We start from the raw sequence: 26352 nt of genomic DNA on the forward strand, positions 1-26352 counted from the left end.
CTGGGATTTGTGTTTCTCATCATATTGAAAACATTTATTCCACATTGGCTGGGCCAGCCTCAAAGATAAAGCTTCTCCCTTTGAGGAGCTAGTTTGGTAGGACACTTGTAACTGTTCTCAGTAGGAGTCAATCATGCGTTCTGAAACAACATTCAATCACTCCTTCTGCTAAATCAGATCTCTCATTTGACTTTCATGTATCCTAACTCTCTTCCTGAAGGAACCATCTAACCCTTGAGCATAACCAGTGTGTGCAGAAAGCCTGGGATGCTGAAAAGAGGACAGCTGGGCAGAAGGAGCGTCTGGAATCCACTATCGCAAGACTTCGAGGTGAACTGGAAGCATCGGTGCAAAAGAAGAAGTCCCTGCTGGAGGAGAACAAAAGATTTCAGAGAGAGGTGGGTGGAAGAGATTCCCACTGCCTCCCCCTTGCCGTGCGATGATGGGGTTTTTTTGTTAAATTCTTTTATTGATACATTTTAGGTATACAACATAATTACATTTCTCATTGGGAATTGTACCTTTACATAATGCATCTTGGTTCTTATTTTTTCCCCATTCCTAGCCCTCCCTTCACCCCCTCCACCCTTCCCTAGTTACAAAGACTTTATTTCCATTTTTTCCATTTCTCAGCATTTTTCCTTTCCCTTCTTTCCTTTCCCCTGCCCCTCCCACTACTCCTACCCCTTTGGGCCTTTTCTTCCTATTTTACATTATCAATTATTCATTCTAATCATTGGTACATTTTAGGTATACAATATAATGACATTCATTGTTGGAAATTTGCATCTTTACATAATCTCTCTTGGTTCTTATTTTTTACCCTTGCCCAGCCCTCCCTTCAACTCCTCCATTCCTCCCTATTTACAAAGATTTTGTTCCTGTTTTTCCATTTTCTCATATTAATCCCATTCCCTTCTATCCTTTCCCCTAGCCCTCCCACTTCCTTCCCCTTTGCCCCCTTTCTTCCTATTTCACATTACCTATTATACCTTTTAGTCTTTATTTACACTTTCAGTTTCTCACACCAGAGAAACTATTTGGTATTTACACATGTGTGTCCTATTTATTTCACTTAAGAGTATTGCCTCAATGTGCATCCACTTAGCTATAAATGTCTCTAATTTCTCATTTTTTTATGGCTGAGTAGTACTCCATTTTATTTTTTAAAAACCACATTTTTTTTATCCAGTCTCCAGTTGATGGGGATTTGGGCTGTTTCCAAGCTTTAGCTATTACAAACTGTGCCACTATAAACATAGGCGCACATATATCACTGTGGTGTGATTCTTTTAATTCTTTGGGGAAGATCCCCAGCAGTGGAATAGCAGGGTCAAATGGGACTTCCAGCCCTAGTTCTTTGAGGTATCTCCATACTGATTTCCACAGTGGTTGCACCAGTCTACACTCCCACCAGCAGTGGAGCAGGGTTCCTCTTTCCCCACAGCCCTGCCAGCATTTGTTATTGGTTGATTTCATGAGATGATGTTTTGAAATTGTACTTTAAGTGTAGTTTCAATACCAGAAATTGAACCAGATGTAGTTTGTCCGAGTTTCCTATTTAAAAATCCTAGTGTCTAACGCATCCTTTGGAGCATGGGAAGCAGCCTGTGTCAAACAGGACAGTGCACGCAGCACTGGGGAGTGTCAACGAATAATTCGCACATCCTGCTGTAGTTAAGGGTCACGTTTTGAAAGTTGACATCCTCTGGAGGGGGCGGTGGAGATTGGGGTGCAGCCCTTCCTTCCTAGCTAGGAAGGACCCCACAGTCTGCCATGTAGAGGTGGCTTTCTGATTTCTGATTTCTGTTTGTGCAGCCTGCTTGCCTCAGACGCCTGCCCGGCCCCTCTTCTGGGAGAAGAGCGATGAGGTGCAGTGTAGGTAGGAAAGTCACACAGGCTGTGTATGCTCGAGGAGAGCCTGTCAGCCGCTGTAAACTTGACCTATTTCTTTTTCTCTCTCTTGGGCAGGCTAACAAGACAGAAAAAGAAATAGCACAAGAAAAATGTGCTTTAGAAAAGGAGTTAGCTAAAAGCAAGATATTCCATGTTTTTATTTGTTGATGTTGGCTGTGTTTTATTTCTCTCTGTGTTGCTGCCTGCTGTGGGTGATTTTGCTGTGATGGGGGCATAAATCTGATGCCTCTTGGGGCTTTCCAGGCACCGCAGTGGAAGGCAGCTTCCAGGGCTGTTCCCGGGTTGCTAGGGAGTCCTCGCTGCCTCTGGCCTGGTGCCCACCCCACTGAAGATATCAGCCGACAGCCTGCTGAGTGGGAGCCGGAGGCCAGGGGAGGCATAGTGATGCTTTCTGACACTGCTGTTTAAAAAAAACAAAAACAGGGCCAGGGATTTAGCTCAGTGGTTCCACTGCCTGCCTCACAAGCTCAAGGACCCGAGTTCTATCCCCAGTACCAAAAAAAACAAAAACAAAAAATAAAAACAGTTTTAGCCAAGCATGGGTACATGCCTATAATCCCAGCTACTTGGGAAGCAGAGGCTGGATAATCACAAGTTCAAGGGCAGCCTAGGCAACTTAGCTAGACTCTGTCTCAACATACAAGAATATAAGGGGCTGGTCATGTAGTTTGGTGGTGGAGCATCCAGGTTTGGTCCCTGGTACTGGGGGTAGGGAAGCTTCAAACTTCCTAAGTGTGCATAAGCACCTAGTACTTCATCTTAGAGGCAAACTTTTCTCTTTTATACTTTCTTAGAAACTGAGACATATTTGTACATCTTTATGAGGTACACTGTGATAATTCCACGTCTACAGTGTGATGATCAGATGAGGATAATAAACACTTCCATCTCTTCAACGTGAGTCGTGCTAGGTGTTAGGAAAGCTAGGCTCTTCTCTGGACATTTGGAAATGCAGGGTTTTCCACCAGTAGCTCTCCTTCCTCACTCTAGAAAGCTCCAGAATGCTCACTGTGTTTTGGTGCCCTTGTAACTCCTGGCCGTCTCCTCTTCCCTGTATCTGTGGGTCACTCTGTTGTTCTAGCAAGGAGAACATGTGGTATTTGCCTCATGATCTCTGTCTGGGTGACTTTACTTGACGTCGTGAACTCTAATTCTGACCACGTTGCTGCAAATGATAGGCCTTCATCCTTTTTATGGCTGAATAATACTCCACTGTACTTATGTGCTACATTTTCCTTATCTGCTCATCCACTGCTGAGTGTCTAGGTTGACCCCACGCCTCACTTACTTGAACAGTACAGTAATAAACATGGAGGTGCAGGAAGCTTCCTGGTTTCGTGGTTTCATCCCCTTTGGATATGTGCCCTTAGTGGAATTACTGATCACATAGCAATTCTATTTTTACCTTTCACAACAATTTTCATATTTTTAGTTTTCAGAAGAAGGTTCGCACTGTTTTCCATAGTGGCTGTACCAATTTACATTCCCACCAGTGGTATATAAGGGTTCTCCTTTCTCTGCATCCTTCCCAGTATTTTTTTTTTTTTGCCATTTTGATGATAACCACTATAACTGGGGCAGAATGATACCTTGTGTTTTGATTTGCATTTCCCTGATGATTAGTGAGATTGAGCTTTTTTGTTTTGTTTTTTTAATAGCAAAACACTTATTGGTACATTATGGTACATACATAATGATAACACTCATCGTAGAGAATTTGTACCTATACATGATTGTTTGTTTTGATTTTTGAAACAGGGTCTTGCTATGTAGTTCAGGCTGACCTTGAACTCATGGCAATCCTCCTGCCTCAGCCTCCTCATGCTGGGATTACAAGCATGCAACACCATACCTGGCTTCACATTTTTTCATATGTATTTGTTGGCCATTTGTACATCTTTTTTTGTTGTTGAGAAGCCTTTTTAATTGGATTTTACCTTTTTATTTGGATTTTTTCGATCAGTTTTTAAATTCCTTTTATATTTTAGATATTAATCCCTTGTCAGATAGTTTGCAAATATTTTCTCCTCTTCTGTGTTATCTCTTACCTCCTGTTATTTTTCTTTGCTGTGCCAAAGCTTTTTAGTTTGATATAATCCCATTATCTGTTTTTACTTTTGTTACCTGTGACTCTGGGGTCTTGTATATAGTATCTTTGCCTGTACTAATGTTTTTTTAAATTTTAGGAAAAAAAATAAAATTTCATAATCAAATGATAAGAAAATAATAGTTATTACACTGTGTATCATTGCTCTCAAAGTAGTTACTCAGAGTACAGTATGTAAACCAAAAAGATTCTTACAAAAAAGAAATCATCACACAAATCTTTCTTTTCAATGAACTAAGGTAAACTAGTAATATAAATGATACTAGTGAGCATATATATTGAAATACTTGTAAAACAATGGGATTTGTAATTCGGGGAAGTATTTGAACTTCTTCTATTTATCATTTTTTTTTTCTCATAGAAGAGAAACCATGTGATATTTGAGCTTGTTTGTCTGATTTATTTCACTTAACATTATGTTCTCCAGTTGTATCCACTTACCCGTGTCTTGAACTATTTCCCCTTTGTTTTCTTATAGTAATTTCAGTTTCGGGTTATACATTTAGTTCTTTGACCCGTTTTGAGTTGGATTTTTGTGTGCTGTAAGGGACAGGTTCTGTATCTGCGTGTCCAGTTTGGCCACAGCGTTTAATGAGGAAGCCTGTCCTTTCTCCACTGTACATGTTTGTAGCACTTTGTCAAACAGAAGTATACTTGGAATAGATTCATTTCTGTGTTCTCTATTCTGTCCCACTATTGTACAGTGGAATTTGCCTTTCTTAGTGTGCAGTTCTTCGAGTTTTGACAAGCGCATACAAGCGTGTAACCACTGGCACAACCAAAATACAACCATTCTGTCAACCCAGAAAGTTCTCTTGTGCTTCTTTGTAATGAGCCTGTTTTCTATCCCTGTCTCCTGCCAACTACTGATCTGTTTTTCTGTCCCTGTAATTATGTTTTCCAGAATGTCATCTAAATAAGGCCACATAGCATGTAACATTTTAAATCTAACTTCCTTCATTTTTAGCATAGGCACTTGGGAGTCATTCTACCATGTGTCAGCAATTTGTGTCCCGTTATATGGGTATACCACAGTTTCTTTATCAATTGAAGGGCATTTGGGTTGATTTCTAGATTTGGACAATTATTAATAAAACTATGAAATACATATGCATATATTTAAGGAGTGATCAAGAAATATGGTGAATGTTTAAATTTTGAAAAAAATTACAGTAAAAGACATATTTCCATTAACCACCCCCCTCCCCAAACTCCCCTTTGCTTTGAACACACTTATCCCATCCTTCTTGCCACTTTCTAAAGCTGTTCTGGAGTCCTCTTTCATGAGGGTCTTTGCTTGTGCTGTCACAGCTGCCTCGATGTCTTGAATCAGTCATGGTTATTTTGACTTTAGGGAAGAAGCAGAAGTTGCATGGTGCCAGACTCATGAATAAGGTGGATGATGATGTACTCTAATGTTTTTACAAGGCTGCTTTTCTGTCGGATGGCTCTTGGCCACAGCATTTGCCATATTTGTCACACCTCAGGAAAGAGGAATTCTAGAAATGCTTCAGAAAGTAGTGAGAATGATGGGATCAATATATTTGAAATGAGGAGGAGTATCTTGAGGGAGATTAATGGAAACATCCTGTACTGTAACAAAAATTTTTTAATTTAAGCATTCACTGTGTTTTTCCACCACAACTCATATTTTTATTTCTCAGGTAAATAGGAAGAGTTGGATTTCTGGATCCTTTAGTAAAGATATGCTTAACATAAAAACAGATTCCACAGTTGTTTTTCAAAGGATCTGCACAAACTTGCATCCCCACCAGTAACTGATGAGTTCAGGATCTCTATATTTTCACCAACATGTGGTGTTGTCATTTCTTCTTTAGCCATTGTGATTGCGGTAATGGCATATTATTATAGTTGTAATTTGCTTTTTTCTGTGACCAAAATATTGAGCATCTTTTCATGTACTTATTTACCATTGCAAATTAAACTGTCTCTTCAAACCATTTTTAATTCAGTTGTTTTCTGACTGAGTTTTCAGAAATTTAAAAACATTCTCATATTCTTAAGTAAAACTGTTTTATTTGTGTGTATATATATATATAACTTTTATCGTGTTTTATGAATATCTTCCTACATTTTATGCCTTTTCAATTTCCTTTGGAGAGTGGAAGTTTTTCATTTTTATGAAGCCTAATTGTCAATATACATTTCATAAATCAATCATACTTTTTGTATTATATCTAAGAAATTTTGCCTGACCTAACTAAGATCACCAAGATTTTCTCCTTTATTATCCTCTAGAAATCTTCTAGTTTTATATTAAGGTCCATGATCCTTTTTAATTTAGTTTTGATGCATCATGTGAGGTATAGTTCAAGGTTCATTTTATTTTCTGGTGGACATCTGATTGTTGTAGTACCTTTCAAATCTGTCAGTTGATGGGCATTTGGATTGTTTCCCCTTTTTGCATATAAATAAGTCTATGAGCATTTGTATTCAGTATTTTTGTGAACACGTTTTCAGTTTTCTTAGGACATCGTACAGGTAAAATTGCTGGTTTATCTGGTAACTGTCTTTTGAAAAACTGCCCGACTGTTTCCCAGTCGCTGTACCGTTCTGTAGTCCCACCAACAATGCGTGAGAGTTTCTGTATCTCCACAGCCTCACCAATGTGTATTGTCCACATTTTAAAAATATTCATCCTGGTGGATCTGAAGTATTTCATTGACCTATTTTTAATTGAGATAAGGCACGTAGTATAAAATTAACCATTCGAAGTGACTAATTCAGCGAGATGTAATCCTCGTGTGTGTGGAAGGGAACTGGATGGGGGGGTGCTCTGTTCATCAGGGATTCATCCATGGAGGAGTTCGGCGCCCCGTGCTGGTCGGAGGCGGGGCCTGGTTGGAGGAGGGTGGCGTGGGTGTGGCTTGGAAGAGTGGCTCCTCCCCGGCCCCGCCCTTCTCTCGGCTTCCTGGCTGATAAAGAGGAGCAGCTGCCCGCCATCCAGGCCCTTCCCCGTGGCCAGGGACTGCATCTTGAGGAAAATAAACTTATCCTCCTCTGAGTTGGGGATTCGGGGTATGTATTACACTTTTCTCTCGTTGCTGAGAAAATACCCAACACCGAAGGTGAGAGGAGGAAAGGCTATTTGGCTCACAGTTTATAGAGGGGCCAGCCCATAATCGGCTGGCTCCAAGGCAGGGTGGCACGGGGGCAATAGTTCACGGGGATGGAAGAGCACAAGAGCAACAAGGGCCCTTAACAGCGTGGTTCTGCCTCTTTTATCCCATCGATCTACCAGGGATTGGGTGGTGCCAAACCGGTCACTCACTCACTGTAGTGGTTTAGTAGCCACACACCCTTGATCCCAGCATCACACATTCCAGATTCAGCCAGCTCTGAAAAAGGAAGCCCCCCTCATCCGCATGAGGCCTTAGGAGGAAACACAAGCCATAATAGGGTATTTTGGCCCAGTGACGAGAAAGTGCCTAAGGCAGCGTTCATCGTGTTCAGCTGCCACCGAGTAGTTCATAGCATTTTTATCATTCTAAGAGAAGACCGTACCCACTAAACAGTCACTCTCCATTCCTTCCTTCTCCTGGCCCCTCACCACCACCCAACTGCATTGTCTTTGTGAATTTACCTATTTGGGTATTTCGTGTAAATACAGTCACATAAAATGTGGCCTTTTATGTCTGGCCTCTTCCAGTTTAGCGTATTTTTGAGTTTTTCCGCACATCTTAATTATGCTTCTATTTTTCCCTCCCATCCTCCTCCCTCCCTCCATCTCGTGGTTTCATTCCCATTTGCAAAAGCTCTATCTCCCTGTTTCCTATCATCTGCCTTTTATTTTGCTCTTTAAATTACTTATATGTTGGGTTTCTTATATAAGAAAAGCTTTGTGATATTTAAATTTGCATGTCTGATTCATTTCATTAACATTATGGTCTCAAAATGCATCCATTTTCCTACAGATGCTTCAAATTTATCCTTCTTTATGGCAGAGTAGTACTCTGTGTGTGTAAATACTGCATTTTCTTTATCCATTCAACATTATTGATCAACATATAGGCTGCTTCCAAGATTTGGCTATTGTGAGTTGTGCTGCTGTAAAAATAGGTATTCGTTGGGGCTGGGGGTTTAGCTCAGTGGTTCCGGTGCCTGCCTCACAAGCTCAAGGTCTGGAGTTCAATCCCCAGTACCGGAAAAAAAAAAAAAAATGGGTATTCGTGGATCACTGTAATGTGATGTCTTTGACTCTTTTGGGAAGATTCCCAAAATAGAAATAGCTGGGTGAAGTAGAATTTCTATTTTTAGTTTTTTGAGGAATCTTCATACTGATTTTCATAGTGGTTGCACTAATTTATACTCCCACCAACAATTTGTGTGTGTGTGTGTGTGTGTGTGATGGGGATCGAACTTGGGACCTTGGGCTTGCTTGGCAGGCGGTGGCACCACTGAGCTAAATCCCCAGTGCTCCCACCAACCATTTATAAGGGTTCCTTTTTCCCTGTAGCCTTGCCAACATGTTATTGGTTTCTTGATGGTGGCCATTCTTTCTGGACTAAGATAGACTCTCAGTGTTGTTTTAATTTGTATTTGTCTAACGGCTAGAGATATTGAACACTTTGTCATGTATTTATTGGCCATTTGTACTTCTGAGAGGTATCTATTCATTTCAGTACCCATTTTTTGATTGGGTCTTTTATTGAGGGGTCTAACTTTTTTGAGTTCTTTATATGTTTCAGGTATTAATCCTCTGCCCAGGGGATAGTTAGCAAATTTTTTTCTCATTCTTAGGTGGTTTCTTCACTCTATTGTCAACAATTGAGCTTCTGTTTAGAAAGTCCTTACCTATGCTTGTGTCTTCAACAGGTGTATGTATTTATGTCTTCCAGCAGATTATTTCTGCTTAATATTTAGGTCTTTGATTCATTTTAATTTTATTTTAGAACACGGTGAGAGATATGGATCTAGAGTCATTCTTTGGCGTGTGTATGGCCACCTTTCCCAGCATTATTTGTGAAAGAGGCTGTCCTTTCTCTAATGTATGTTTTTGGCCCCTCTGTCAAACATTAGATGGCTGAATGTACCTGGAGTTATTTCTGCATCCTCTCTTCTATTCCATTGATCCACTTGCCTGTTTTTGTGCCAGTACCATTCTGTTTTTATCACTGTAGCTTTGTAATATAACTTCAAATCTGAGATTTTGATGCTTCCTGATTTGCTCTTATTGCCCACAATTGCTTTTTCTACTCTGTCTCTTCTGACTTCGTATGACTTTCAGGATTGTTTCTCTAGTTCCATGAGGAATGCTGTTGGTATTATGATTGAGATTGCATTAAATCTGTATATCAGTTTTGGGAAGTGTGGCCATTGTGATTATGTTTATTCTGCCTGATCTACATACAGGGACACAGATTTCTTTCCATTTTTTGGTGCCCTCTTCCATTTACTTTTTCAGAGTTCTATAGCTTTTCATATAGAGGTCCACAGTCACATGGCTCCATTGCTTCTGGGCCCATGTGAGCAGTACATCATGGTGGGGAGCATGTGGTGGAGCAAAGAGGAAGCAGAGAGTGACAGAGAGAAGGGAGGTTGGAACAAGATTCAATCCCCAAGGGCAGGGCCTGGGCCCCACCTCCTAATAACCCATTGGGCTGTGAACTCATGGATGCGTCATGATACACTGATCTCCCAAAGGGCCATCAGCTAGCAACCAAGCCCCAGCACCCGGCCTTGGGGACATTCCCAATCAAAGCACAATATGCCTGCCTCATGCTATGTATTATAAGTAACCTAGAGATAACTTAAAGTCGGCTGAAGGATGCGGTGGGTTATACTGATTGACAGTGAATACTCAAGCTTGATCCCAATAAACTTAGTCCTTGTACCCTTTTTGTGTATTTCTGCATTCATTGTGTCAATATTTTGTGGAGGATTTTTGCATCTGTATTCATAAGCTTTAATTACTATTTAATCAAATACCAAGTACCCAAACAACCTCCACGTTTATTAAAGGTGAACTGTATGTTTTGCAGTAATCCTCCTGCTGAAGACAACTAGAAAACCCAAAAGAAAAGAAAAATAATTAGAGCACTGTAGAGTTATCAGACTCATCCCATCAGATCCCTGCACCAGAGGCCGGGGACATGAGCTTGAGCCACATTCCAAGTTACAGTTACAACTGTCATTCTAAGAATGAGATGATATAGTTCTGGATTTGATGCAGTTTTTCATCTTTTATTTTTCAAAAGTAGATGTAAATGCCTTAAATGAAAACCTGCAAACTCTCGTGGAAGAAAACAAGCACCTCACAGATAAAATGGCTTCCCTTGGGCTTCAGCAAGTCACTTCTGATTACCATGGGGTGGGTATAAAAAGGCCAGTCTAAAGGAGGAAATAATAACTAATGAGTTTTTTAAAAAGCAGAAGTCAGAAGAGGTTTTCTTTGTGTAATCATAAGTCCTTTGCATGTGTTATCATATCTCAGAATAAATATGGCACAGTTCCCTTCAGTACTCAAGCAAGAGAAGATTTAGGAAACCAAGAATTTAAAACAGCTATTGAATGGCTGCCTACACAGATAATTTTTGATACTGAAAAGCAAAAAAGTATCTGATGTTTTAAAGTATTTCTTCTTCCATAAACTATGAAGTGGAAACTTAGATGTTTTCTCTTGTCAGTTCCTTCTAATAGGCAATTAGTAAATGTCTGATTTCTAAAACCTATCTGACAAGATCACTGAATTATAAATAAAGTTAAAATTCTTAAAATAGCTCCAAAAGAAAGGGATTTAAAGAAATGATCTTTCTATTAAGCTAATAATTTTCCTGTGTTTTATTACTTGAAAAAAAATTAGTTATTGCTAGTATGACAAGCAAATAATTTTTGAAAATTCCACAGAGGATCTGAGTGAGTCTTAATCTCAGTGAAATTCTGTCAAACTCTGCCCTAAATTGCTCCCTACTTCAACGATGAAGAATTACACAAATTAGCCTAAATCTTTTATCTTCATGGCTTTCAAGCCAGACTATCTAGGTTTCAATTTTGACTGTGACCACAGATATGATCTTTAACCTCTCAGAGCTTCAGTCTCTTGAGGATATTAATACTATTACTGTCAATTGTTTGAGAAGTAAATAGGTTCATACATGCCAAGCATGTAGCAGGTACTTCTGTGTGTTGAATCCTTAGCATCTGGACTGTGGGCAGGGCTGGAAGTGCCCGTTGGAACAACAAGCTGCCTTAGCAGTGATTCCCCGTATAACCTCAGACCATCCCTCCCTTAGCCCAGGATTAAAGACAGCCGTATCCTTTGCCTGATGGCCAGGCCTCAGCTCGGCTGACCTAACCATCTGGTTTGGGTGTCTCTGGAAGACCACATCTCCGTCTGCTTGATTTTCTCCAGATCCACTGCCGTGAGCAGGCCCTTGGGCTTACCCCATCGGTGATGCTGACAGATCTCACGGGCAGCTTGGTCAGTGGTGACTCTTGCACTCTCACCCTGCCTCTTGATGAAAATCTCCAGACAGCTCACACCTCAGTTCTGGCTTGCAGCTCTGTTTCCTCCTAGGAGCTTCTCTACCAAGCCAACCTGGGAGGATTTCAATTGGGTCTGTGAGTCTGAAGAATGAGGCTTAGGGCCCAGGACTCATTTTTGAATTTACTAACTGCACTAAATCTGTTGCCATTCAATGCTGTGGTGTATTTGTTCTTTCAGAGTTAACACTTGGGAACACCCTCCCACTCGCCCCATACCGGGGAACAAACTCAGAATGTTGCAATTGCAAGGCAGGCAAGGTACCACTGAGCTAAATCCCTGGCCAACACTTGAAATTCTTAAGGTGTCCCCTCTAGAATACACATGTGAGAGGGGCTACATGAATAACATCGCAGACTTGAGTTGAGACAAGTCTGCTCAACACCTGGCTCCTCTGCCTGAGACCTCGGTGGGTTCGTAACCTGCGAGGCCTTCGGTGCTGCGAGCCGCCCCCCTCCCCGCACCGTGGGGTTCGCGCAGCACACGGTGCACACCCACGTCAGCGGAGTGACCACGCGGATCCCAGATGGACCTGACGCTGCCTTTGCCTTCACCCACTCCTAACGCGAGCACAGGGGCCACCCATCCTTACTCCCCGGCCCAGCGCGACGCCTGCAGTGACCGCCAAGAAACGTGACTGGACACCACCCAGAGCGTCGCCTGTGTCTCACCAGGGCTTCCTCTTCCGTGCCAAGTGCCCCTCACAGGGCCTAACAGGCAGCATGCATGAATGAGCATTATTCTTTTTGGCTTACATTTCCTAATTGTATCTTTTGCTACTTCAGCCATTAGTGACAGGGAGCCACGGGGAGAAAAGATCCAAGTGTAGGAAGATTACTATTTCTGAGTTTAAGCTGAGTGATTGTCTTTCTCAGTTCTTGTTCAGATTTTAAACATACATTTAAGTAGTAGCACCAAACAAATATAGTTTCCTGTGCAACTGGGAATTGAATGACTTGAAATTAAACAATGATTAAATGTGTTCTTAAAGGATGATGTTCAGTCAGTTAATACCCGTGCAAGTGTAAGGGTGGTTGAATCTGCTTTATGCCCCATGTCAAAAATTGGATAAAATCCCTACTCGCCTTTTCCTTATAAAATAACTTCACCAAGATGGTGAACCAGTATCTTACTGGTTTTATATATTCTGACAGCTTGTGCCATTAAGCTCAAAAATTATTTTAGAGCTGAGACATGCCTCAGTGGCATGGCGCTTCCCTATCATGCATAAGGTTCTGGGCTCAATCCCTAATAACACAAAAATAGAAAAAAGAAAACATTATTTTGAAAGCATTATGTGGCTGTTTGTATTAGCTTTCGGTCTCTGTGCTTAGATACCTGAGATAATTGACTAAAGCAGGGAAGATCTTTGGTTCTAGGTTTGGAGGTTTCCAGGGCTTTGTTAGTTGGAAGCCCCCACGCTGCAGCCTGTGGAAGGCGGGATGTCATGGTGGCATGGCAGGAGAGCTGCTCCCCTCAGGGCGAGTGGAGAGCAAAGAGCCACAGGAAAGGACAGGGCCCCAGTGTCCCTTCCGAGGCCACGCCCCCTGTGACCTCACTTCTTCACTAGTGCCCCCATCCCTAAAGCTTCCAGTGTGCCCAGTAAGCACTGCCCTGCCTGCCCTTGCCAGCTGACCTTTCCTGTCGTAGGCAATGCTTCCTGTGATTGCTTTCTGTTTCTCTGAGGAGGATATTGTGTTTCTGAGTTTAAAAAATATACTAAACACTGGCACTTTTCTTTGTTGTTTCTCAGGTGCCTCCCAAGTTGCAGTTCTCTGTATTAATAACCTTCATCATCATTTGCCAAGGTTATTTCACCAAAGGTTCCTCTCTGTCCTTTTTTCCACAGATCGGAACCTGAGATTTTCATTCACGTGGCTTCTAATATCTGGTCTAATGACTGCAGCACAGGGTCTAAATCTGTAAACAGTAATTTAAATGAGTGCCTTAACACCTACTTCCCCTTAGCAACTGGTAACAGCCTCTCGGCTTCACACAGTGTTTGGTGACCCTGTGTCAGACATTACCACATTTTGATTTTGCTCGCTGTTTTCACTTACCGCATTAACATTCTCTTTGTTGGCAACAAGCGGAAATTATTGCTTAAAATGTGTTTTTAACAGATTAATGGAATTTCTTTATGCCTTTGCTTAAAGAAGGAATTTTATGGAGGAAAAAAATGCTATTATTTAAAAAAATTCCTGGACACCTTTTATAAGAGATCCAGACTAAGTTACTCCAAAAAACCTTTCCACATTTTAAGATAAGCAGATAAGCAAAGTTATCTTTGAATGTTTAATATTTGTTATTACTAGCATAATTAGGTTAAATCTAGTTTTTTAACATTCTATACCTATACTTTATAGCACATAGAGACACCTTAGTTTATAGAACTTGGAACTAAATTTTAAATAATTAAGCTTTTGGTGGTGTTGTAGCTTTGTTTTCTATCATTTTTGGCCGTCCTCTTGATTTTTTGCTCCTGAAGACTTGGCAAAAATATAAACAGGATACCCTCACGTTAAGCGAAATAAGCCAGACTGAGAAAGTCATATTGCGTATTTTCTCTCACATGTGTGGGAGAAGGAAGAGGGGGAAAAAAGGAGAGATGATAGAAAAGTAGTAGCAGGGCACTGGAAGTAATCAGAATGTGGTGTATGCTTCCACCGGTCCGCCTTAATGAAACCCATTACCTGGTGAAACTACTGCGTACTAATAAAACAAAACTGTATGCCTCAAACTATAGCGTTGCAGTCATGGGGTGATTTTGCATTGTATTTCTAAAACGACACTATGGGGAAGGGGCTGAATATCTTTCACAGTCCGAATATTATTAAGTAATTTATGATAATATAATCACTAGCCTCCTATTTATAACAGTCTGCATCTCCTTTGGGTCATTTCAAAACCAATATTTTACTGGTCTAAGTGCTTTTAGAAGAACACTTTCCTTTACCTTAGTGGGAATAACACATAATGACCTTTTTAAAAAAACTGATTTGTGTAATAAATTTGGAATGGATTTTTGCTTTTGGATTCACACTTGAAATAAAGTGCACTGCAAAGCAGTGATGAGAAGAGCTGCACCTATGTTGGAGGTAGAGAATAAGGTCTCCTATGTATATTACTATGCCTGCAGGTGTGGTTTCATTTTCACCAAGCTGCTCAAAGTTAGACACCAAGCAAAAGGCCGCTACTTTGGGTTGAAATTCCTTAAAAGCGCCCGGTCCTGTTATTCACAGATTAACCAGAATAAGCCAGAGGGAGACAACTGTGTCCATGCAGATTATTTACCAACATAGATGAGATTTTGAACTCGGGGTTTCCTGTGGACAATCCACGGGGCCGCTGTCCAGCCTGTGTGTGACAGACCTCATGTTCTTGGTCGCATTTGCTCTGAGTCCAGTATCCCCACGCGTGGTTTATGAAGCTCATTGGCACAGCTGGCAAATACCGTATAAGACACGATGCTGACATTGTCGGTGAGGGGAGTGGTTTCCATATTCGATCACTGCTAGTGGCCCTCATGTAGTAAAAGTACCAATAAGACCCAAAATTTAATTACCGGAAAACCACACACTTTTTTTTCGGAAAGAAATCTGAGGAAAACAACATATGAAAAAGAACTGTCATTGTTAAAGGTATTTGAATAATGAAAACATGTAATTTTGCAAAATAGAGGACCTTCAGTAATGTCCCAGGTAACACTGTTGACTGCTTTATCAAACCATGAACTTGTCTCTAATAAACATTTCTTTTGTTCTTTCAGAGACTTTTTAATACTGTTTTTACTGTGGCAGCTGAGTTGCAGGCATTTTCAACTCCTTTGTTTCTAAAGAACTGTATGATGCTCCTCAAACTAGCTGGGGCCCCTGATACAGCCCACGATATCCAGCTGGATCACAGCTGCCAAGGAATAACTGATAAACGAAAAGAATTAATGTGGCTGGGATGTAGCTCAGTGGCACTGCGCCTGCCTGGCAAGCACAAGGTCCTGAGTTTGATCCCCAGTACCCCCCCAAAAGGAAAGAATTAATGTACAAGGAATGACAGACACTGAAGACTTCACATTTTCATCAGCAAGATTCATACCTGTCTCCTCTTAGCACCGTGACCAGTTATCTAGACAAAGTCTATGAGATGGAGTACCAAATAAGTATGAATTTTAGTAGTAAGATCACAAAGTAGGACTACAGAAAGAGTTTGCCTACTAGTACTTGTTTTAAAAGGAAAATGGCTATCCCTTTCTGTCCCAAGAGGTACTGATACCTGTGTTTGCTTTAGCAGCTTGCCCAGCAGAAGGTGGAGAAAGTCTTGGGAAAAATTACTGAGAGCAAAAGCAAACTGGCTTATGAAAAGGGAAAACTCCAGGTATGAGATTTACTTTCAGATTTTTATTAACTGAATTCTAAATATTAATTGTCAAACTAAATATTGTTGATTTTGAGACCTAGTTATCATTCTCTGATTCTTTAGTCTCTGAACCGCCCTGAGCCTGCCCCTTAATTAACACTTCTGTTCCACACCCGTAGTGCAGCGCTGAAGCCACAGCCATGCTGGGATGACTGGAAGCCTTGTTATAGTTACATCATGATGGCCACTCAGAGAATGTAGAGAGCCTGTGCTGTCTTTTTTGATGAATTTTTACAACACATTCCTAGAAAGAATAACTGAAAATAGGGAAAATCCCTATGACTGGAATTCCAAGAACATTAGGGCATAAGTCCTGCCCATCAGTACTGGTCAAAGCCCCCTGGTGACTCCCGAGGAACCATAGTTGGGACCACAGGACTAAACGGGACAGAGTGAACCCCAGCTGGGGATGGTGACCATAGTCTGGCCAGAGGTTTGCCCACCTAGCAGCATTAACCGCACCCTCATCCGCTCAGGGTTCACCTTTGGGTTGGCAGATGACAGTCAGAAGAGGCAGGCGATCTGAAAGGCAGCTGGAACAAGAATATGTTACCAGTCTGATAAAAAGACCACTCTTTGTCCACTGTGTACATGCTTTCAATTAATATTCACCAGAGGTAATGATGCACGTAAGTGGAGTTATCTATACTTTGTAGGTTTTGGCCACACTGGTGCTTTTATGTCAGGTAGGGCTGGCGCATCCCCAGAGCACTGACTGCACCAGGCCCAGGGAACGTGCGTGCGTAGCACAAATCATGCAAGAGGTTCTGAGGGAAGGGCTGTGACCTCACACGCTCAAACGCTGGTCTGCAGTGTGTGCACTCTCATGGGTTAGAATGGACTTCGCATACTACAGAGGAATCGTATTCTGTGAAAGGTTACATTTTCAGAATGGACTGGTTAATGAGTGATAAAAATCCTGGATTTTAGGTGTTAGACTGTGAGAGACTCCCTCATATTCAAGCTTGTTTGGGTTTATGGTCAGTGCTGTATGGTGCTCCATCACATAAATATGTCACAAAATATTTGTCTAGTCTGTTGTCAGGTACTTAGTTTCCAGTTTCTTGCAAATTATTACAAATAATGCTCATATGATAAATTCTTGTTCATGTCTCCTGTACTTATACCCAAAAGATTCTCTAAGCTAGGTATAATCTTAGGAGTAAAATTGCTAAGTTGTATGAGGTACACATTTTGAGTTTTACTAGATTTTGTCAGTTTCCTCCTAACAGTAGTGATGCAATTTTAACAGCAGTGTGTGTGAGAGTATATTAAATAGGTGCGTTACAGTTACACGTGCTAACATGTGCATTACAGTTTCATGTGGGTAAATCTCAATCTGTATTCTGTTTAGGGTTACATAGGTAGTAAAATTATTTTTTAACAATGGGAATGATAAACACCAACTGCCCCATAGTGTTTAACTGGAGAGTGGACAGCAGAGATTTGGTTAGCATAGACTGTCTGCTAATTTTTTTAAGTTGAATGTTGGGTAGAAGGGACATTACCAAATATGTCTAAAAGATCCCCAACATTTTTATTGTTTTTAAACATGTATGAGTGTGAGTTCCTTAGCCTCACACTACTCTACCATTGTCTCCTTTGCCTCCATTGCCTGGATTCAAACACATGAGCCTGTAAGCAACTGCATTTGTGACCTTAATTTAGAGATTGGCTACAAGTTTTTGGTTTTTGTTTAATATGTTTTTTTAATTGGACCATAACATATATACCAAAAAGTACACCAAACACAGCCTGATGCATTTTTTACAAGGCAAAGAGATAAGCACTACAAGGCTACATGATCAGCACTCAGATTGAGAAACAATATTTCCACACCCCAGACCTCTTCTCATGACCATTCCCCACAAAGAGTAGTTTCCATCCTGACTTCCAGCACCCCACATTGCCTTATCTCTAGTTTTATTTTATATAACCACACAGTGCACACTCTTTTTCTGGTTTTTGCCTCTTTTACTCATCATTAGAATTGTGAGTTTCATTCATGTTGTTGTTTGTTCTGGTTCTTTGGTTTACATTGCTACATGGTATCCTGTTATATGAATATTAGGCAGATTCTTGGGGGGAAAAGTCTATGCTACATTGACACAATTCCCTGAATATATTTTTGTATAAACTTTGGCCATTCAGGTTGTGTTAACTCAAGCTCATTTCAAACTATAAATGAGCTACTATTACAGGCATGTCCTACTTTACTTCAAATTTATAATATGTATTTAAAAAATTGGAAAATACAATTGTATTACTTCACAAACTGGATTGAAAAAGGGTTTCTTTTCATTTCTCTATTGTCTCATAGTTTCTACAGTGTTGATATTTTGAGTTATAGATAGACCTGTCTGTATAGTTAGACCATTTGACGCATGGGGGGACCTTGACCTAAATTACTGCTATTCCTGAGACCTGCTGAGAAGCTGATTATGGAAACTGCTTGGATTTTAATGATCATGGGACACCAGACCTCTGAGAGGCAGCAGGGTTTATTTGCTCCTGACCTGCCCTTCTCTGTTCTTTCTCATTTTGAACGTTCTGAATTAGAATTTCTGCCAAGTGAGAAATTCAATAGAAAAATTAAAGTGCTTTCTGCCTGAGAACATGCCCTCTGATGCGTTTCAGGGTGAGTTATGTGAGAAGATTGAGGAGTAAGGACTTTGTGTTCCTTGAGGAGAGGCAAACCTGCAAGTCCAGTCCAGTGGTGGCGACCCGATGGCACACACGCCGCAGCAGGGTGTCTATCATTGGAAGCTCTAAAGTCTTGCCAGCACTGGTAGTGCAGAGCAGTCCATTTTCCCTTGGGTTCTGGGGGTTCACAGAAGTTTGTTTAAAATGAGAATAATTGTTGGATCAATACCTCTCTTCAGAGGTACTATTTCAAGTTTTATCCTTAAATGAAAACCGAGATTAATTCTTGTGGACTCTTTAGAGAGCCACAGCACGTTTTTAGTGTAGCTTGTGGAAAAGGAGCTACAGAAGCTGACGCTGCCGAGAGAAGGAAGGGTCCTGCTGATGGAATGCAGTGACTTCCTGAGAGAGAGTGGGAACCTGATAGTCACTCGGGTCTTAGCAGTTCCTGGAAATGTCCAGTAGTTACTGCCCAAGAGAGCTAACATGATACTGTGAGGAGAAAATGAAATAACACTTGTAAGTAAAAAAGTTCGGACGAAAGTTTTCCTGGTTCAAAGACAGGCTCAGTAACAGTAATCAATGTTTTGTATGAGAAGGTTAGAGATACGAAGAAGAAAAAATGGAAAAATACAGGATTTGTAGATTTGTGAATATATATTAATGATTTTATCCCACAAAATGATAATTTTCCTTATGAGAAAACTGAGTAGTCTTCTTTATGAGTTAGTTTAAAAATGTTATGCAATGTGTCAGAGTTCTATTTATTCAAATTTTCTAATTCTGTCAGTAAAACACAGACTATGTCTCCAGGTTGCATACTGACAATTCTAATTACCAATATTTAGAAAGGTTTAGAATGCCAGGTACCATAATTCATTTAAAATTGAACTATATTAACCATATTTTTCTACTCATCAGTCTTGTCCATTTGTATTTTCCATAGCAGTAGAAACCAAATGAGTTATCTCAGCACTTTCAAGTTGCTGTGCCCTACTTTTAGCTGTGAGTTGAAACAGAATTCTTTGTATGATTAGAAAAACTTAGAATTTTTGTTTGCAAGCTTCAAATGTTTCTGTAAATTTTTCGCAAATCTCCCAACACCCTTCTTTTGTCATATATGAGGTGTATTTTATCATTTTTGTATTTTTCCTCTAGGTAAAGGTTAAACAGCTAGAAGAACAACTGCACTGTTTTGCTGAAACTAGTTTACAGAATGACCATCTGCAGAAGTTGAGTAAGACTCTTGAGGCCAAATATGCTCAGGTGTGGTTAATAGCTACAGAAGCTATTTTTGTTTTAGTTTTTAAGAAATTCATTGGTGCCTTTCCCCCCACCTTACTGTGTAGTGCTAAAAAGATAAAATATTCTCTCTCTCTCGCTCGCTGGAGATCCAACCCTGCGCCTTCACACTGAGCTACATCCCCAGCCCTTTTTAACTTTTATTTTGAGTCAGGGTCTCCCTAGGTCACTAAGTTGTGCAGGCTGGGCTACAACTTGTGATTCGTCTCAGTCTCTGAGTGCTGGGATGACAAGCATGTGCCATCATGTGAATATCTTCTCTCTTGACTCCATTCAACAAATATCTTTTAAGCACCTATCTACAAGATTCTCCTAAAACATAGAGCAACTCATTAAAATATTCAGAACAGAATTAGATATTTGAAGCTGAATTAGGACATTCAACTTGCTTCTAAAACGATATTTAGGAATATAATATACGTTATTATAGAGTAGAAGCTTATGCCTTTCATAAAAAATAAATTGTATTAATAAGTATTCATAGAGAATGTTGTTATGTTGAAAGCATTGAGAAATAGAGGAAGTGGTTTTTTAATTTGAGCCTTAAAAATCTTGGCAGATATGAGGAACAAGTACCTATGTTTTTAAAATCATAGACAAACTCCGAACTCAGTACCGACAAGGTATACCTGTAATAGACAAGCTTACCTAAAGGAGGGATTAGTAGTAAAGGTGTTTATTCTGCACAGTGCTTCTTGAAGCTGAAAACCTTGTATAGGTCACTTAACATTTCGACAAACGCAGAAAAAAATGTTTAAACAAATGTTTAAACGTTTAATGGGAGACTTAACCCAGGAATGTGTTAACAAAAAAGTGACTGATTTCAATGATTACATATTTACCCCGTGTATGTAACTAGACTGGGTCTTTAAAAGTCCCTTGGCTGTCCGCATGAGCGAGTGTAACTTCTGCCTCTATGACATTCGTGGCCATGGTAACCAAGGCACTAGAATGTGTCTCCAGCTGGAACACTCCGAGGCTCCACCCAGCTGGTTACTGATTTGGGACCAGGCTACCCTCGGGAAGCGGACGCTCACTGATGTGTTCTTTGAGCTAAGGGCCATCTCTTCACTAGGTCATACTTCGCGGTGTGATCTTTTCATTCTGAAAGCAAAGGAACACATTTTCAAATATGTTTCTCATGGAGGCCTCCAGAGTATCCTACCATTTCTCCTAGTAAAGTGAGCACTCCTTGAGAAATATTTCTAGTCTAGGTTTAGCTGGTTTTATTGTTTTTAATTGGTGATGCCTCCAAGAAAAAGGAAATCTCCAGAGAGGCCTGGATCTTCGAAAGCGCTGGAGAGCTCGAGGCTGTATGACAATAATGTGAAGGAAAGAAGTTCAGCGCTCGCCTTGCCCAGTGTTGATTCAAACTCCATGCGGCGAGTGACCTTTGCCCCTGCCCCGCCCTCTGTGAGGTCGTGCGTGGAGGTCGGAGACGGAGACGCCAGAATCTCCCTGAAGACTCTGCTGAATGCCATTAAAACCATGGAGGGAAGACTAGAGGGCAAAATAGAAATTCTCGCCTCCAGACCCTTGCTTAGTAATGAGTCACCACATTTTTTAAAACAGGATGTGGTAAGTGACAAATATAAATTAAATCTTAGGGAGATTTCAGATTTGTATAAGAATGAAGAAAGTTGTGAACAATCCAGAAAGATAATGCTTGCAGACCCATGTATTAAGGAAATAAGGAAAATTATGCATACTTTTCTTGATCAAAATCCAATAGATTCTTCAGAACCTATGACTTAGCGTCCTTTGCACTATTACGGGATTCATATAGAAAAAGGTAAAGCATTTTAAATGTTGCAGGTTAAATTTTTTTTAAATATAAGAATTTTGAGGAAGAAGTGAGCAAAGATATTCCTTGTTGCTGATGGGAGGATGAAATGGCTCACCTTCCTGAGGAAAGGAGTTTGACAGTGCGTGTCACACTTGGACCCCACCGTAGCGCTCCTAGGACAGCTATGGTGAACTGTCAGGCAATGACCACACTGCCACCCAAAACCCACTTACTTACCATAGAGGGCCAGCACTGCCTTTAAACCTGAAGACTGAGTTTTTAGTTTAGAAAAAATAGCACCTGCATTAACATCTTTTGTCTTAAAAGAAAGATGTAGCATGCATGCCATGATTGGCCACCATTATTAAGACCTTTCGCTACATTTGTGGTAATCAAGTACATGGGAAATGTCAACAAGGTTACTTTCTGGAGTATTATTGGTTAAATAGCAAGAGTGAAAACAACCAGAATTCTATACCTATATATGTAAACATCAGGGTTTAGAGGAGTATATATAATACGTTGCTATTTGCATGCAAAAAGGTAGAGATAAAGAATATATACAAATGTACTTGTACATACACAGGATATCTTTAAAATGAATCATAAATTGGCAGTATTGGGGGGGATGAGGGAGCTGGGATTTTTTTAAAATTTTATCTATTTGTATCTGAAAAATAACAAATGTGCTACTTGTTTAGAGTTAATTTATGAAAGGCTAGTTTTTTCAACAAATGGTGCTAGGGTAATTAGATTTACAAACCTCACACCACATAAAAATTACCTCAAATGTCTCATAAAACTTGAAGAAGAAGGGCCAGGGATTTAGCTCAGTGGTTTCGCCGCCTGCTGCACAAGCACAAGGACCCGAGTTTGATCCCTGGTACCAAAAAAGAAAAACAAAAAATTGAAGAAGAAAACAGAAGGAAATCTTTGTAATCTTGAAGAATGGGCAAAATATTTGAAAACAGACATTTCACCAAAAAAAAAAAAAAAAACAATGTGGGCCGGGCATGGAACAAATACAGAATTGATATGTAGTGTGGATAAACATATTTAAAAGTCTTAAGTTTGGTTTCTAAATTGCTGTGTCTTATTCTAGTCACCGATTTATTGTGCTGTAGGAAGTTGCTTATTGCTTCTGTTTTTCTATGCAGGTGAAATCCATTCTTGAGAAGAACAAGAAGGAGCTGTCCCAAGCAGTGAAGCACCGGGCCGCCGCCCTCCAGGAGAGCCAGAGGCTGAAAGGGGACCTGGAGGCCCTGGAGGACAGGGAGAGCAAGAAGGCAAGGCCCCTCCTCTCTGCGCGCTTAGGAAAGCTTGCCTGTGCTGTGTCTTGTCTCCTTCAGTTAAAGCAGTGAGGACTGGTCAGAAGAGGAGGTCCTGTTTCTAGGGGAAAGATAGCTTTAGAATAGTTTTTAAATATGCAGTGTGTAACTCACACTTTTTTGTCTTAAATGAATCAAAAAGAACAGTTCTAATTTTTTCTGTTAAAACTCATCTGAAAGCCAGGCATGGTGGCACACACATGCAATTCAAGCAATGTGGGAGGCTGAAACAGGAGAATCTCAAATTTAGTCCCAACCTGGGAAATTTAGGGAGACCCTGTCTTAAAAAGCACTGTGAATGTAGCTCAACTTTCCCTGGATTCAATCCCTAGTAATGGGAAAAAAACCAAAACTAGAATAAAAGTTTGACCTTGTTAATAATAACCTTCATACTTATGCTTTACTGATGAGACAAAATAGCGCTGTGGCCACAGTGGCACACGCCTGTAATCCCAGCACCCGGAAAGGCTGAAGCAGGAGGCTGGCCTGGGCCACATAGTGAGTTCCAGGGCGGCTTGGACTACACAGGGAGAGACCCTGTCTCAAAACAAAACCAAAAATCAGTGCTGTGATGCTTTCCCTTAATATTCATGTGATATGTCTTAATGTGAACAGAACTCACATCTCAGACCTTTTAGAGGCATGGCAGGGGTATCCTTGATGGAAATGTGTGAGCAGAGTTTGTACTCAGGAACACTATGCTGTGCTGTTAATATTATAAAGGCTCATTGGAGTAAGGAATGATGTACAAGGGCCGGGGATGTAGCTCAGTGGCACCACACCTGCCTTGCAAGTGCAAGGTCCTGAGTTCAATCCCCAGTACCACAAAAGAAATGATGTACATAAAAAATAGCCTGAAAAATGAGCAAATGGTTTCATCCTCCATCCTGACTGCACTCCGTGTTACACATTGTTTCTGGTCAGCGATTTCTGTCAAAAACATCATGGTGTGTTTTCACCCACCTTATTCACTGAATCTGTATTGTGTGACTGCTGGCTCTTCCCCAAAGTCAAAATGAGCATGAAAAGTAAATTTTTTTGAGTCAATTCAGGATATTACAGCCATAACAGCCCAACTAAAGACATGAAAGAGGACTCCAGAACTGCTTCAGAAAGTGGCAAGAATGATGGGTTGAGTGTGTTTGAAGTGAGGGGAGGATTTTGAAGGGCATTAATGTCTTTTACTGTAATAAATTTTTAAATTTTAAACTCATTTTTTTAATCACACTGCATGTGAGAACACACAGTATTTTCTCTCTGTGCCTGACTTTATTTCACTTCACATAATGACCTTCACGTCTATCCATGTTGCTGCAGTGATAGAGTCTCATTATCTTTATGGCTGAATGCTCCATTGTGAAAATGCACCACCTTGTCTATCTATCCCACCACATCTCAAGCTTGCTGACTGCAGGAGCCAGATCTCACCTCTCTGCGGAAGGCTGTGAGCTGCATCCTTCTTTGGTAGCTTTCACTTCCCCTGCACTGTCTTTTTTTTCTTTTGTATGTATGTATGTATGTATGTATTTTTTTTGTGGTACCGGGACTCGAACTTAGGACCTTGCACTTAAAAGGCAGGTGCGGTGCCACTGAGCTAAATCCCCAGCGCCCCCTGCAGTCTTTCTTTTCTCCCTATCCGGTAATTCTGATGGGGTTCAGCTGTGCTCTCCGCTGACCTCACGGGAGCCACTCTGGACCCCGCCGTGTAGGGGCCTCAGTTTCTCCAGTTACGGTGAGTGCCGGGTCACCCTAGCAGTTGGGAGACTGCTGCGTTTCCCACAGGAATGAAGGTCTACTTTTCTGTTTTTCAGAGTCATGTTCATTTAAGAAACATAATCTAAAATAATACTTGATTCCTGCCAGCCCGCCTTCCACACTCTTTCCCGGGAGTCACCAGAAAGAATCGAGTCTCTGTCTTGTTTCATTCTCTCCTAGGTGGGAAACTTTCAGCGCCAGCTGGCAGAGGCGAAAGAAGACAACTGCAAGGTTACAATCATGTTGGAAGACGTGCTGGCCTCTCACAGTAAGATGCAAGGAGCTCTGGAGAAAGTGCAGATAGAGCTGGGGCAAAGGGATGCGGAGATCGCAGGCCTCAAGAAAGAAAGGTGCCCGCGCCCTGCTTCTCCCCGCCCTGCGCTAAGGAGCAGTGGGGACCGCGCTTCTCCTCCTCCTGCCGACTACTGCCGGGGTGGTGCGCGAGGGGTCGGCAAGGGAGGGGCTGGGACGGGAGGGGCCTGGCGCTGAACTTGGAAGCTGCCCTGTTTCGCCGCGGAAGCAGGGAGTGTGTCTCTGCTCGGGGCTCCTCTGCCTTTGCCCTTGCTGCGCTTTCACCACATTCACAGTGGGCCGCAGCGCCTGCCTGTGTCTCGCTGCTGGGCGGCTCTGAACCACCAGCAGCGTGAGCTTGCCTGTCCCATCCGCAGCGTGAGACAGTGTCATGGGTGGGCCGAGCCGCCCGCCCGTGCGACAGTCCAATCCAGTCGTGTCGTGTCGTGCAGGGACGGGTGGTTCAAGCCAGCAGGAACACCTTAAAGGCCATTCACAGGTCTACACAGCAGTAAGGGCGCGGATAATTGAAGCGGTGCCAGGTAGCTCCGGAGAGGGCTCACCGACCTCCCACCCTGTGGGAGGCCCGAGGGTGGAGCCCAGTTATCTGCACACAGATAAGTGAAGCTGAATGACTTTTAGTTTGAATTCATTCATTGCTGTCTTATTTCAAGATTAACAAGGGCCGGGGATGTAGCTCAGTGGCGCCGCGCCTGGCAAGTGCAAGGCCCTGAGTTCGATCCCCGGTACCAAAAAAAAAAAAAAAGATTAATAGGTAAATCATCCTGAGAACTATTTCTAGCTATGTTTTGTAAGTAAACTCCTTTGAATGCTTAAAAATTAATAAGTTTTCCCTTTTTGGTTAAAGAAGAAATAGTCTAACAGGGCTTGTGTGTGTCGGTGCACAGTGCCTGTATGTCATGTTTTCATTGTGCTTATTATTGTATATTATTGTTATATAGTATATATAATATTATAGCTTTGAATTCAAAATGTCAGGAGAATAGCATTAAAAATATTGTTCACCATTCATAAAATGTCTAAGTAGAATTCTGAGAAGCAGAATTCTCAAGGGCAAGCCTTGTAGAAGTGACTCTTTTTTGCGATGATGCTCCATATAGTATAAAATTACCAGCCCATGGGTCAGGCAGGGATGTGTACAGATACCCTAATGCTGTGGTGGCGAATCCGAGCCACACCCAGCTGTTTGTTATCTCTGAAAACTAAAAGGTTCGCCATCACTGCCCTAATATGTCAGGCCCAATTGAGTGAGACAAGTCATTTAACCCTCAGGAGACTTAGTGTT

At 41.3% G+C, this 26352-nt stretch overlaps 1 protein-coding gene and 1 long non-coding RNA gene across 2 annotated transcripts in view; one reads left to right on the top strand and one right to left on the bottom strand.

Annotated features, from left to right (window-relative positions):
• Nucleotides 1-26352, top strand: part of Ccdc150 (coiled-coil domain containing 150) — a 64377-nt gene that overhangs the window by 28710 nt on the left and 9315 nt on the right. The window contains 7 exon segments of the mRNA XM_087202677.1: nt 221-398; nt 1819-2059; nt 10243-10355; nt 15816-15899; nt 19743-19850; nt 22830-22958; nt 24936-25105. Coding sequence (XP_087058803.1) covers nt 221-398; nt 1819-2059; nt 10243-10355; nt 15816-15899; nt 19743-19850; nt 22830-22958; nt 24936-25105 — 1023 coding nt within the window.
• On the bottom strand, nt 14675-21412 carry LOC110346509 (uncharacterized). Its single transcript, XR_002390603.2, has 3 exons — nt 20535-21412; nt 18639-18761; nt 14675-15127 (listed from the first exon to the last, which is right to left on the bottom strand). It is a non-coding gene; the product is annotated as an uncharacterized LOC110346509 (long non-coding RNA).

The sequence above is a fragment of the Heterocephalus glaber genome, unplaced genomic scaffold, assembly GCF_053883595.1.
Source record: "Heterocephalus glaber isolate CG9 unplaced genomic scaffold, H.glaber_assembly_v1.0 deba00001779, whole genome shotgun sequence".
NCBI lineage: Eukaryota > Metazoa > Chordata > Mammalia > Rodentia > Bathyergidae > Heterocephalus > Heterocephalus glaber.